The sequence below is a fragment of the Podarcis pityusensis genome (genome assembly GCF_964106645.2).
Source record: "Podarcis pityusensis genome assembly, chromosome: 1".
Taxonomy (NCBI): Eukaryota; Metazoa; Chordata; class Lepidosauria; order Squamata; family Lacertidae; genus Podarcis; species Podarcis pityusensis.
Genome location: NC_138028.1, coordinates 9,060,756 through 9,075,560, shown reverse-complemented (window position 1 = coordinate 9,075,560; position 14,805 = coordinate 9,060,756). Strand labels below are relative to the sequence as shown.

Here is a 14,805-nt window from a genome sequence, read left to right as displayed (position 1 = left end):
ATACAGTGATACCTTGGTTCTCAAACACCTTGGTACTCAAACAACTTGGAACCCAAACACTGCAAACCCCGAAGTAAGTGTTCCGGTTTGTGAACTTTTTCCGGAAGCTGAACGTACTCCGTTTTGAGTGTTACACTTCTGATTTGAGCACCACATTTCCATTTTGAGTGTTACACTGAGGTCTGTCTGTTTTTGCTATTTATTTTGCGTTTTTGTTTTTGTGGGTATTTTTTGTTTCGTTTTTGTGACTGTGTGGAACCCAGTTCAGCTACTGCAGCACATTGTTTATTGCTTTCATTTTATGGATCAATGGTCTCGTTGGATAGTAAAATTCATGTTAAATTGCTGTTTTAGGGGTTGTTTTTAAAAGTCTGGAACGGATTAATCCATGTTGCATTAATTTCTATGGAAAAGCATGCTTTGGTTTTGGAATGCTTTGGTTTCGGAATAGACTTCTGGAACGGATTAAGTTTGAGAACCAAGGTACCACTGCACCATCTTTACTGGTTTATAAGGTACCATCCTTAACCTGTAGATAAAGTTCCTTCTTAGTTCAGGTTCCACGGCATTTTTGGAAAGTATACTTCTTGCTGTTATTTTTTGCAGCCCAGTCTCCCCCAGCTCCGCAAACAAGCACTTGTGAAACTGAACTAGTTGGAATTTGCTCAATTTCCAAAAGTGTAGAAAAAAAACCTCATAAAAGTATGGACAGTGCATATGGTTATGAAAAGCTGGAAATCTTAGTGGGAACGATAGGGAAATTTAAGGATGCAGGTACTCTTGACATGGGCAAAAGAAGAGATGATTTTAACACCACAGGGCACCAATTTGCAGTGGGAAAACACTATGAATTAATTATAAAACTGGCTGATCCAAGCCCAGTTAGATTACGAGCTCAGAAGTGCTGCTTTTTATTAAGCCCATTCCTTCTCGCATTATTTCCTCTATGCATTCCTGCTAGTCAATATATATGGATGGAATGACACAACCCGCAGGCACATTCATTGTTTCTCTTTTGGAAAGGCCTTCCTGTCCCTGATTTTTTTTCAAAATAAAAATCCTGGACTACTGCCTTAATTATAAAAATAAAACGTAATTGACCTTAATGGGCCTGAATTGTTCAACTAGGACTGGAGATCGCAAGCCTGCCTTTAATTAAAGCGGAGCTGGAAATCGTCAATTTAAAACAATAAGGGTAATTAGCTTTCAGGCCAAACATAAGCTGCTGAAGGGGTGAGCACTCAAATTAGTCCAAATCCCTCTGTAAACAATCTGCACTTGCAGCAAATACAGAAGTCACTTAAAAGATTAATTTAGGCAGATCTTTACCAAGAAATGGATGCCCCTTGGCAGGAAATTTGCTCCCACTTTAGGTGTCTGCTTATTTCAAACATGTTTGGAAAGTATGTACTGTGGTGAGAGAAGAAGCTATATATTTCTGGCTTCCTTCCCTGTATTTGCCTTTCTAATTCTTTGGATTAGCACTTTTTGAAGCACACTGCACACACACGAATACAAAAATAAAACTTTTCTCCATGGCATTCAGGAGTCTGTGATCTGTGCAGGGATTGCCCCATGTCATCCTTTGCAGATAATCAAAATTTATAAAGGTAAACAAATCTTTTAGGTACACACAACATTTGTTGTGCCGTTCCCCCACTTGATCCTGTAGCAATCTTGCAAACGTCCATAAAATTTGCTAATCTACTTGTCCTCAGATGGTAATTTACATTACATTAATGGGAAGGGGACAGGCAGGAAGGAAATATACCCAATTTACAAAAGCTTCCCTACTTGCCATTATGGCAAATCTCACCACAGGCAACCTGGCAAGTGGATATTTACAACTCTGTCCTACACTCCTTTTGACAAAAGAAAAGGAGGTGAGGGAGTATGCAGTAGCAAAGCTCCCTGAACACAATCAGAAATCTGACCTGGTTTAGTCAAAGACCTTTAAGGATCTGAGTGAAGGCGTCAAAAGGACTTGGCTTCTGTGTCCTCTCCATCGCCCTTTCAGGGCCAAATCTGACAGAAGTCCCCTATCTGTAGCAGGGAGGCTCCTTCCTTCCCATGCCACCAATTCGAGACACTTATGCAAGAGAAAAGCTTGTTGAGGCTAGTGCAGATGTTTCAGGAGGGGTGGGTAAAAAAAAAAGTGAAATGGCAGAAACATAATTTTGAACTCCTAGATGCCGGCACAAATTTGCATAAGCTGTCCGGGTCCTTTCTAAACAGCTTTTAAAATATAGTCATACCTCGGGTTACAGCCGCTTCAGGTTGCATTTTTTCGGGTTGCAGACTGCCGAAACCCGGAAGTACCGGAACAGGTTACTTCCGGGTTTCGGCAGTTGCACATGCGCAGAAGCGCTAAGTTGTACTTTGCACATGCGCAGAAGCGCTAAGTTGTACTTTGCACATGCGCAGAAGCGCTAAGTTGTACTTTGCACATGCGCAGAAGCGCTAAGTTGTACTTTGCACGTGCGCAGAAGCAGTGTATCGCAACCCACACGTGAACAAACATGGGTTGCGAACGCTGCAGGTTGCGAGTGTGCATCCTGCACGGATCCCGTTCGCAACCCGAGTGTCCACTGTACATATTCTCATTGGGGGGTTTTGTGTGCTTTTTTCATATATGCAATTGCTTTGGCTGTTTTTAGATACGAACTTGCTTTAAATATGTTTTTTATGTTTTTATATTGTAAACTGCTTCAGAATGCCTCACTGAAAGGGATTCAGAAGTGAAATAATATGACTCCCCTTCACCAAACAGCTACATAAACCCCGGCTGCACAAAGAATTCAGAGTTAAAAGGCTAAAACCATAAAAAGAAAAGGTTCTGCAAAGCAGAAAAGCTGCTCTCTAGATTGCTGCAGAGGAAATACAGATTAGACTAATTACAGACTTGCAAATAAAATTAAGCGTGAACCTAGTACAATAGGTTTTAAGATAATCCCCTCTCCCCCAAGGTCAGGATTCACACTGCTCTCTATTTTTTGCTTGTTTGTTATTTTTTGTTGCCTTCCTCCGAGAGAGAAAATCACAAGAGCTTGGCTCCAGCTCTTTCCTGAGAAATGTTCCAGATGCAGCTCTACTTCAAATGACCACCAGATGGAGTGACAACAGCACCGAGGGAACGAAATGTTCTCAAGTGTACCTGGGACCTTTTCTTATCCTGTTCTCAGAGAAATAAACACATGCAGCTCCTAATCCAAGCCACCTTTGGTTTCTTCCTACGTGGAAGGAATCTTGAAAAGCTGGACGGCAGATCCTTAATCATGTCTAAGGCCTGGAGACCAAAGGCTCTACAGGTAGCCTTGCACACTCATGCTTCCTTTAAACGGCCTGGTAAATATGGAACAATATTAAGTGCTTGTTGTCCTCTGTTGTCTCCTTCTCCTTGTGCCCTCAATCTTTCCCAACATCAGGGTCTTTTCCAGGGAGTCTTCTCTTCTCATGAGGTGGGCAAAGTATTGGAGCCTCAGCTTCAGGATCTGTCCTTCCAGTGAGTACTCAGGGCTGATTTCCTTCAGAATGGATAGGTTGGATCTTCGTGGAGTCCGTGGGACTCTCAAGAGTTTCCTCCAGCACCATAATTCAAAAGCAACAATTCTTCGGCGATCAGCCTTCTTTATGGTCCAGCTCTCACTTCCATACATCACTACTGGGAAAACCATAGCTTTAACTATACGGACCTTTGTTGGCAAGGTGATGTCTCTACTTTTTAAGATGCTGTCTAGGTTTGTCATTGCTTTTCTCCCAAGAAGCAGGCGTCTTTTAATTTCGTGACTGCTGTCACCATCTGCAGTGATCATGGAGCCCAAGAAAGTAAAATCTCTCACTACCTCCATTTCTTCCCCTTCTATTTGCCAGGAGGTGATGGGACCAGTGGCCATGATCTTAGTTTTTTTGATGTTGCGTGCTCTAGTCCATGGGGTCACGAAGAGTCAGACACGACTAAACGACTAAACGACAACAGTGACTCTGCTAAATCCCTTCTGTAGTGGCTGCTGCAGTTGCTTCTGAGCAGAAGGTAAACTAGGATCTACTGGAACATCGCTGGGTGGTTTCTGCCTTCCAATTGTTTAACAACAGGAACAACCATTTCTCCACATTAGGATTTCAGAATCCCTGCTCTGTAGTGACTCAAATACAGATTTATATTTGTATATGCAGGACATTGCAGCGTACGGCTCATGGGCTGCCGCAGGAAAGCAGCTCCCAACTTCTCAGCCCCCATTTTGGGTCTAGCTCTGTTTGCTATCTGCTTGGCTCTTCTCATCGTTCCATCTTTTAACAATCTCCAAACTTTTGACGAGGAAGCGGCAGTAAATAACCAGTAAGAGAAAACAAGAGGAAAGTGGGAAGGGACCCAGCACTTCTGCCTGCGGGATTTTTCCTGGCTTTGAAAGGATCGAGAGTGGTCTGGCAAGGGCTCTCGCGCAAGGCATTTCTAGTTTCTAGGGAACAGGCAGGTTCTCAGAGCCGGCTTCTGAAAGGTTGCCCTCACCAAAAAGGTTCACAGGTGTACCCATTACACTTCCTTCGTGCAAATGTCCAGTAGGAAATTATATCAAATCTGAAATTGCTCTTTTTCCTTCCAGCCTCTTTTTTTTAAAAAAAAAATTTGCAAGTGTTTACAGTCAAAACTGAAAGAAAAATGTAAAACCAAGTTAACTGCTACACAAGACAAAATCTGGTCAGATGTTGCCGTTTCACTGAAGCGACTTCCTTTTCTTCCCCGGACTGCCCCAAACACCCTCAAAATCTGCTTCAGAGGCCTGGGAGACCTTCCAGGGCAGATTTTGGGGGCAGCGGGAGGAAAAGAGGGGGAATATCCCATTCCACAAGTGAAACACCACATGCACAGCTGGATGCAAGTCAGGAAGCTCACCCAATTCAGCATCCTGCTTCTAACAACAGCCAGGCTGATGTCTCTAGGAACTCCCTTAAGCCAGCTACAAATGCAGCAACCCTCTCCCATTTTCTGCCCCCAGCATGTTATTAAAAAGCCAATAACCATTGACAGATCGATGTTGTATGTTCTGTTTAATTCAGCCACCTTATCCAGAAGTCATCACCAGATCTTGCGGCAGTGAGTTCCACAAACTAGTTATGCATCATGTGAAATAGAACTTAATTGTTCTGAACCTGCTGCTGATAAGTGCTTTGGGGGGGGGGGGTTAAAAAAAAATTAGGTGATGATACTCATATTTTGATATGACTGCCATGGGTACCAGCACAAATGGATGCACAAAAAAAGGTGCCAGTACTCTGTACTAGTGAATACAGTGGTACCTCGGGTTACATACGCTTCAGGTTACATACGCTTCAGGTTACAGACTCCGCTAACCCAGAAATACTACCTGAGGTTAAGAACTTTGCTTCAGGATGAGAACAGAAATCGGGCTCCGGCGGCGCAGCGGCAGCAGGAGGCCCCATTAGCTAAAGTGGTGCTTCAGGTTAAGAACAGTTTCAGGTTAAGAACAGACCTCCAGAACGAATTAAGTACTTAACCCGAGGTACCACTGTACTGACACAAAATAGCCCTGCTTGCCAATCTATTTAATCACAGCATTGACAATTTTAGAAACCTGTAACACCACCACCACTGCTTAGCTCCTTATGCAGAATGGTGGTTGACCGGCCCTTTTCACAGTCCGTAAGCCACCTCTCCACCTGGCTGTGCAGTGTTCTGATTGGTTGGCCTATTTAGCAAAAATGCAGTTATGTTGTACCTTACTGGCATGTTTGCACTGTCTACATATGTCATTAGCTACGTACAAAGGAAAGCAATACTGTCCATGTAACATGGGAACCATGCAAATATAGTTGTGGCAAGAGAATTATCCTTTTGCAGTGACTTTAGAACAGGTTAATTTTGCGGTGGTGGTGGGAGGTGCAATACCCACACTTTGCAAGAGAAATGTGTGTACTCCTATGGAAAGAAAGCGAAACAAAAGCACCGAATGCTGAAGGAACATGGAAATTTCCATCTAGCGGTATTTAAAAGCTTGAAATAACATTTTCCAAGTGCAAATGCTGCTTCTTGAATTAATCAGAAATGGGAGTTCTTGGCAGATACGTCTTTGCTTTCTGACAGCCAGTGTTATTGTTGAGGACAGAATAAGTAGTTTGATAACACCCAGTGTGCAATAGCTCAGGCCTCTAGGGTTTCTCGGGGGACTTTTATTAAAAGTGACACACATACAAGGTTATGAACTGTTGGAAGGAGAAGAAAATAAGACTCAAATTTCCTTTGACCAGCACACTCTTATAACAGGTCCTCGGTCTGACAGACCCTTCACTGCTTAGACCCAACTTGTTTAATGACATTTATTTAGAGGTGCAGTCAAATAGGAAAGGAAATTAAAAAATTTGTTTCTCACTACGTAACGTCACCCCAAACCGGTATGAATAAATAATACTCGGTCATTGGGATTAGACTGTTCATACTCCTGCCTGGAGTTAATAGCAAGAGTTTATTACACTTTAAAACATAGCTTGTTCTACAAAGGACACTAAATTGAATTATGAAAGCAAGCGACCTAGTTCTCAAGTATGTTTATAAAAAGAGCAGTCACTGGGCAGCATGAGTCAAATTTATGCAGTCACAGTATAATTACGCCACTCAGCAACTCTCATATGTGGTGCTTGGTCCCAAAGCTACAGCAGCCTTTCCTAGGCAGGTAAATATATCTATAAATATATCTATGATCTCTAACAGAGGTGTCCACAAATTTAAGGACATAGGAACAATTTCAAGCCCAGTTTTCATATGTAGAATAACCAGACCATGACTGGAAGGATGGGACGATACAAGACATTCAAGGAGACAAAGCAGTTGACCATAACTAGATCAAATTACTATACAGTGGTACCTCAGGTTAAGTACTTAATTCGTTCCGGAGGTCTGTACTTAACCTGAAACTGCTCTTAACCTGAAGCACCACTTTAGCTAATGGGGCCTCCTGCTGCTGCCGCACCGCCGGAGCACAATTTTTGTTTTCAACCTGAAGCAAAGTTCTTAACCTGAAACACTATTTCTGGGTTAGCAGAGTCTGTAACCTGAAGCGTATGTAACCTGAAGCATATGTAACCCAAGGTACCACTGTATAATTGTTCTCAGGACAGCTCTGAAAGATCCTCAGTGTTAATAATTATTGTAACTTAACATTTCTTACCTCCGACATTCTGTATAATGATTGTGCTGGCCACAAGAACCTACAAAAACAGTAGATGATGTTAGGAAAAGCAGAAATGTAAGAACAATCTCATGTGATTCATGAAATATCATACAACAGTCCCCAAGCGGGTGGCGCTGTGGTCTAAACCACTGAGCCTCTTGGGCTTGCTGATCAGAAGGTCGGCAGTTCAAATCCCTGTGACGGGGTGAGCTCCCGTTGCTCTGTCTCAGCTCCTGCCAACCTAGCAGTTCAAAAGCATACCAGTGCAAGTAGATAAATAGGTACCGCTCCATCGGGAAGGTAAACGGTGTTTCCATGTGTGCTGGTTTCCGTCACAGTGTTCTGTTGTGTCAGAAGCGGTTTAGTCATGCTGGCCACAAGACCCAGAAAGCTGTCTGTGGACAAATGCCAGCTCCCTCGGCCTGAAAGCAAGATGAGCGCAGCACCCCATAGTCACCTCTGAAAGGACTTAACTGTCCAGGGGTCTTTTACCTTTACCTTTTTACCTAAGGGAGCAACAGCCGTAGCTAGATATCCTACATGCTACATCCCTACGAGTGATGATGGACTTTTCTCTCTTAAAAATGAGCAATAACAAAACCAAAAGGAGATAAAGGAGAGTTTGGAAACTACCTTTCCAGGTGAGCCAAATGCGAAGAGACCGAGATCTTCATAAGAAGTAACAGCTGTTAGAAGGAACAAATAATTCCACATTAATATTTACTGGAAAATTATATGCATGTTTTATGCATGCATATCAAGTACAAAACATATGGTTATAAATCTAATATATGTGCTTCTTCCATCAAAAAAGCACAAGAACTTAGAAATGCAGGTGGGGAAAGTTTTGTGGGGTTAATTAAGGTAGTCATGGAGTGTGCCCGAAAATGCTAATTTTGTGGATACTGGTGAAATTACAGTTAATTGCCAAATATTAAATCTAGCCAAAATTAAGCTATTTTAGGTCTCACTGATTTAACTATGAACATAAAGCACATACCTATCTCTCTTAATGCTGAACTTTGTTGGAATTACTGAATTAGGCCCTTTGTGTTTATAAAGAGAAATTAGAATTGCTGAATACAATCAATCAAAATACAGTGGAACCTCGGGTTGCGGACGTAATCCGTGATGGAGGCACGTCCACAACCCACACCGTTCGTAACCCGCAGCGCCGTGTCTGCGCATACGCGTGACACGATTTGGCGCTTCTGCGCATGCACGAGCGGCGGAACCCAGAAATAACCCTTTCCGGTACTTCCGGGTTTCCCGCGGTCCGCAACCTGAAGCGTTTTTAACACGAGTTACCACTGTAACGATCTAGGTTTTTATTTCATTATTTTTCTGCATCACAGAAACTAGCATATTACATATTTGGGAGCAGATTAATGGGAAAATGCAGTTGGCATGATAGAGAAAATTGCTGCACAATGGAAACAAACATTCTCTTCAACAAGAGGGACATGCACAACCTGTTAGTGCAAAAGTGTGTGAGATTCTGCATTCCATAAAACTCTTTGACACAATGAAGACTCCTGCATAGCTCAAAGGTTGGGTACTCCTGTACCAACGGAAGAGACTCAATGAAAGCTGCCATCTTATTTTACATCTCGATACTGCCCCCCCCCCCCAAAATCACAGAGGGTGTAAAAAGGTGGAGATCAACTACTGCTCAATGTCCTAGCTAATCCTTTTTGCCATGAGTTCCCAAAAAGATTTAGGCGCCAAAGAAGCTCACTTTCTGCTCAAGGGTCTTCCGCTACAGTATTCTCTGCTCATTCTGCCAGAATTTAATCAACCATCTTGCGTCTTCTCTCTCTTTCTTGGGTCCATCATATTCATTATTTTTTCCAGACAAGTCTGTGCTTGCTGTTCTTGTCATGATTTTAACATTTGCTTATTGCATTGTAACTGTTGACATTAAAAAAAAAAAAGACTTGGCCAGTTTTATGGAATAATAGCCTTAAATAATAACCTTAAAATAATAAAAAAGTAACAATCGGACCCTACCTCTGTCCAACATTTAAGAGTGCAGGCCAAGAGGAAGTGGAAGACTAGGAGCAGCAGCCTCGGAGAAGAATCAGAGAAGGCCAGAGATTGGCCAGAGACAGCTATGGCGAACAAAAGGAACAAGGAAAGAGAGAAGGAAAGTTTTCTCACAACATGAACCCCCCTCATCAGAAAAAGGCAGAGGGAAGAGTCAGGAAATAAACATGAAAGTGGCGTGACAGAGGAGACGGTGGCCCAAGTATAGAGTGGTACCTTTGTTCTCAAACGCCTTGGAACTCAAACAACTTGGAACCCAAACGCTACAAGCCCAGAAGTAAGTGTTCCAGTTTGCGAACTTTTTCCAGAAGCCGAATGTGCTCCGTTTTGAGTGTTACACTTTTGATTTGAGTGCCATGCTTCCATTAAGGTAAAGGTACCCCTGACCGTACGGGCCAGTCGTGTGCGACTCTAGGGTTGCGTGCTCATCTCGCTCTAGAGGCCGTGAGCCGGCGCCGTCCGAAGACACTTCCGGGTCACGTGGCCAGCGTGACGAAGCTGCTCTGGCGAGCCAGCACCAGCGCAGCACACGGAAACGCCGTTTACCTTCCCGCTATAAAGCGGTCCCTATTTATCTACTTGCACTTAAGAGTGCTTTCGAACTGCTAGGTTGGCAGGAGCTGGGACCGAACGACAGGAGCATACCCCGCCGCGGGGATTCGAACCGCCGACCATACGATTGGCAAGTCCTAGGCACTGAGGTTTTACCCACAGTGCCACCCGCCATGCTTCCATTGCCTCCCGCCAAAAGACAGGAGCTGGTTGATATTCTATGTCTTTTTAAATTTGTTTGTGGGAGAGGAGGTCATGGGTACACCCCCCCTTTTCATTCTTGTTTTTTATTATGTATTTTGTATTTTAATGCTGTGAACTGCCCTGAGATCTTTGGGTGCAGGGTGGTTTACAAATTTAATACAAATAAATAAATAAACTTGGGTCCCTAGCTGCTGTTGGACTACAACTCCCATCACCCCTGACCACTGTTCCTGCTAGCTAGGGGGTGATGGGAGTTGTAGTCCAACAACAGCTGGGGACCCAAATTCGAGAAACACTGATTTTTTAAAAGAGTACAGCATTACCTTTTAAAGAGAAATTTTCAAATTGGAAAAACCTGGGTTTACAAAGGGGTTTCTAAATCTGACATTTAATAAGGGCAGGCAAGCTTAAAAGCAGCTTGCCCAGCACTACTGATCTTCCCCTTTCCAGAGCACCCTTATAGTTCGTGGGGGGCAGGGGGAGAGCAGCAAAGAAGCCCAACAGACTTGGCTAGCGGTTTGCACAAATGGGCTATACATTAAAAAAAAAAAATCCCCCAAAGCCTTTTGCAACACAATTGTATGATTTCACTATCAGGCAGGACAACGTGGAAAGGGCTCTATGTTGCAATAACAAGATAAATCACTGCAATAACAAGTCACAGGACTTCCCCTGACAAAACCTCATGTGGTAGGTTAAGCTGAGAGATGGCAACTGATCTAAAAGTCTCCCAGTGAGCTTCATGACTGAGTAGGGATTTGAATCCTGGTTTCCCAAGTTCTAGCCCAACACTTCAACCACCATGAAAACACTGGTTTCTCATACGGCACCAGCCACAGCGATTGTTAGCCCCTGAAATGCACTTCGCAAATTCTGAATGTATTTCTAACTTGTCCATTCTAAAGGCTTTTGTGATTAAATCACTGCATGCTGCCTTCACTTACCAGTATGAATGCACATAGTAAGCAGGAGAAATACAGAATAAGATGCAAGGATGGCAACAATCAGCAGCAACACACTAGGACAGAAGAAACAAATGATCAAGGCCACACTTTATATATATATATATATATATTTCATACATTGTGTTTTCCCAGAAACAAGCAGAGGAAATCGTTCTTTCCTCATTTTATGGTTCACATCGGCAGAATCTAATTCACGCCACGGTTGGTTACTCAATATTTTCCATGTTCTGCTTTTCTTTTGAATTTTCTGTGTCATTAAATTTGGACTTTTTTATATATGGGGGAAAGGCCAATTGTTGAACCATTTCACTATCTCTATGCTTTAGAACGTTCTAAAGAATGTTTCGGGTCACCCATTTAATTTGGTATTTGCCTGTTTGTTCATGGCAAATGACAACAGCACCTCTCCTATGAGAATACAGCAATCGCACTCTGGCTGGGTGATCCACCACTATCACAAGACGAAGCTATTTAAACCTGGCACTGGCAATTTCCTGGTTTGCACACAATGCTAAACCACACACTGCTGAAGATGCAACAAATCACAACTTGCCCCGCCAATCTTTGGCTAGTTTTCCAGCTGCCCTTTCCTCATGCCTTTGTAGCTTGGTAAGACGTGGGTGGCGCCGTGGGTTAAACCACAGAGCCTAGGACTTGCTGATCAGAAGGTCGGCGGTTCGAATCCCCGCAACGGGGTGAGCTCCCGTTGCTCAGTCCCTGCTCCTGCCAACCTAGCAGTTTGAAAGCACGTCAAAGTGCAAGTAGATAAATAGGTACCGCTCCGGCGGGAAGGTAAACGGTGTTTCTGTGCGCTGCTCTGGTTCGCCAGAAACAGCTTAGTCATGCTGGCCACATGACCCGGAAGCTGGACGCCGGCTCCCTCAGCCAATGAAGTGAGATGAGCACCGCAACCCCAGAGTTGGTCACGACTGGACCTAATGGTCAGGGGTCCCTTTACCTTTACCTTAAGCACCCGGTGTGGGATGGCCAGCAAGTTTAAGGAAGGGTGCTGGGTTCACACACAATGCTGAGCTATCAACATCAAGCCATGGTTTGTAAGCTAAAAACAAACCATGAGTTCAGGCTGTGGTTTGTTGGCAGCAAGCAAACCATAATGAACTCACTGGGCAGCGTTCACACATGATGCCAAGCTACAGTTTGGTTGCCACGCCATGTTATGTGTGGACCAGTTCAATGTGAAATACCCCAGTTCGGGTTTCCGAGCCAGAAATAGTGAGGTATGGCTTGCAAATTTATTAACACATCACAAAAGATAACTGCACAATTTGTCAAATGGTGGTGGTCTGCTCCTGGTGCCACCCTACCTGAGGCACCCCACCAAGCACTGCTGTCGCCCCAACCTGGCATTTGAAGTGGTACTGTCCAATCTACCACCCCAGGATTCTGCAACTTAAACTGCCGCATGTATAGATCAAGCAGACAAGGGTGGCACACGGAGGAAAGTTGAGATTTTAGCACAATTGCATTCCCCTCCCCCATGTTATATGGTATTTTTGAAGCTTACTTTAACTTCTTTAGTATCACACAGTATATTTCTGACTATAAGGATTAATATACAGGATTTATATTAATTAATCTACAACTATAAGTGTTAATTTATAGCATTACAGGCAAACCTCAGATCCCGAACACCTCCGTTTTGGAACATTTCGGCTCCTGAACGTAGAAAACCCAGAAGTAAATGCTCCGGTTTTCTAACATTTTTCGGAAGCCAAACGTCCAACGCGGCTTCCGCTTGACTGCAAGAAGCTCTTGCAGCCAATCGGAAGCTGTGCCTCGGTTGTTGAACATTTCGGAAGCCAAAAGGGCTTTCAGAACGGATTACGGTTGACAACTGAGGTTTAACTATATAAAACTCTTACACACTACTTGAAAATATAGTACAATATAATATGAAATATAATTGACACACACAAAACTTACCTAAATCCAAGGATTCCCGTCTTAGCCATGGCATATGCCAATCCAAGTATCCCACTGCCCATGATAGCATTCATTAAATTAAATACCGAGAAGCCAAAGGAAGCCCCAGACGATGTCTGGTTCAAAAATGTCTGTAAATGACAGAACCAGATTGTTAACACTGTGAATTCTTCATCTGGGCAAAAACAATCACACAAGCCCAAAGCAAATGGGAGTGGAAAAGTAATTTAATTCATAGACAAAGACTCTTGACTACCGCTGACAATCCACTCAGAAGTTTTATTACAATCAAGCAGTATATTTATTTATTTTATATTTATTATATTTTTATTTTATAAATTTCATAAAATTTATACACTGCTTGACTGGGGGGGGGGACCTCAAAGAAGTTTACAAAAAGGTAAAAGAGTAAAATAAAGAAAAAACTGCAACCACACCTAAAATCATACAAATGTTAAAATACTGTATTAAAACAGATTTTAAAAATTACCTCAACTTTTAAAACACCTGGGTAGGCTTGTCTAAACATGAATGTTTTAGCACTCACCGAAGAGAGCATATGCAGTTAGTTAGTTAGTTAGTTAAAGGTCTGAGTTTGAACACACAAAAAATTATTTAAAACCTAACAGTTACTAGAGATGAATCAGGGAAGACCAAATTCTAATAACTGTTAATCTAGCCAGTAAAGAGAAAAATGTCGTAATTTATTTGCTTTTTTAGATTTGACATGGCTAGGAGGGTGGAAATCTCAGCCTCATTAGGTTTTTTAACTCGATTTCTTTTTTAACCAAGTATTGTAAGTTTAGGGACTTCTTAGAGCCAGAACTTATGAAATACGTAATCAAAATGTGAGCTTTCCAACTTTATTTTTTTCCTTGGTCTCAAAAGTGGCAATAAAAACAGAAAATGAAGCCAGGTCATGCCTGCAAAAGACTGTACCAGAGCCAACACTGTTCCATCTCCTAAAACTCAAACTTAATAACATTACTGGTAGAGTTAGTGGATCTCTAGTCTAGTTGAATAGACTCCCACAGTCTATGGAGAGAGTCACTGATAGTTTTACAGTAGTGGCTTTTTGGGGAGGAATACTACGGTGCTTAGAGGATGGCTGTTGTTGCTTTTAGTTCATTTACTACATTACGATTTTGTCTATTTAAAAGGCATCCAGAACCTGTGAGACATAAGAGGTATATATGCTCTTTGGTTTGGGCTGCAATCCTAACCCCACTTACCTGAGAGTAAGCCCCACTGAATTCAACAAGACTTACTTTTGAGTAGAAACAGGGAGGGTTGCATTATTCTCTTTCCTCTCCCCAACACCAATGCAAGTATCTTTTCTATCCAACAGGGTCCCTGTGGAATTAATACCCAGTCCATAGATTTCTAGGAATGGAAGAACCATCTTTGGTGGGTCCAGATGGATTCCCACAACCACCACTACAGCTGTAGGAATAATGCTAAATTCTGGAACTATGAGATTGTGAGAAGTGGGATGGAACGAAACAAATGGGCAGAGAAACCTGTTCTACAACGCTTTTTCTAAAGAATGTGCTGGACAATCCCATTTATAAGAGGACTGTGTGCCATGACCTGTATATAATGGGGGGGGGGGGAGAATGTACTATGGGGCCTTCTGGTGACACAGGTCACTTCCAAAGGTTGCAAAAAGCATTTGTAGCATGCCCTGTGCAATGATGTTGGTGCTGTGAGGCTCTATGGAGATGCAATTGTGTTACAAATGACACCGGCGGCTTGGAGAAGCATGTGGGTCCATTCTACAGGATTCTATGGGGCCGAGTCTTCAAACCCACGTGAGGAACTTCTGTGCCACCAAGCTGAATGACAGAGGGGTATGTGTCCATTCTGTGGCTTCTATGGGGTTGTGAAGTTCTATGAGAGGGCCCTATGAT

At 42.9% G+C, this 14,805-nt stretch overlaps 1 protein-coding gene across 2 annotated transcripts in view; it reads right to left on the bottom strand.

The window, feature by feature from the left end:
- Nucleotides 1–14,805, bottom strand: part of SLC38A6 (solute carrier family 38 member 6) — a gene marked incomplete at its 5' end in the record, with an annotated part of 48,432 nt that overhangs the window by 32,194 nt on the left and 1,433 nt on the right. For both annotated transcript variants that reach the window (XM_080987615.1, XM_080987614.1), the window contains 4 exons: nucleotides 7,182–7,221; nucleotides 7,818–7,870; nucleotides 10,931–11,004; nucleotides 12,896–13,026. In XM_080987615.1, coding sequence (XP_080843741.1) covers nucleotides 7,182–7,221; nucleotides 7,818–7,870; nucleotides 10,931–11,004; nucleotides 12,896–13,026 — 298 coding nt within the window. The remainder of the gene's footprint in view (nucleotides 1–7,181; nucleotides 7,222–7,817; nucleotides 7,871–10,930; nucleotides 11,005–12,895; nucleotides 13,027–14,805) is intronic.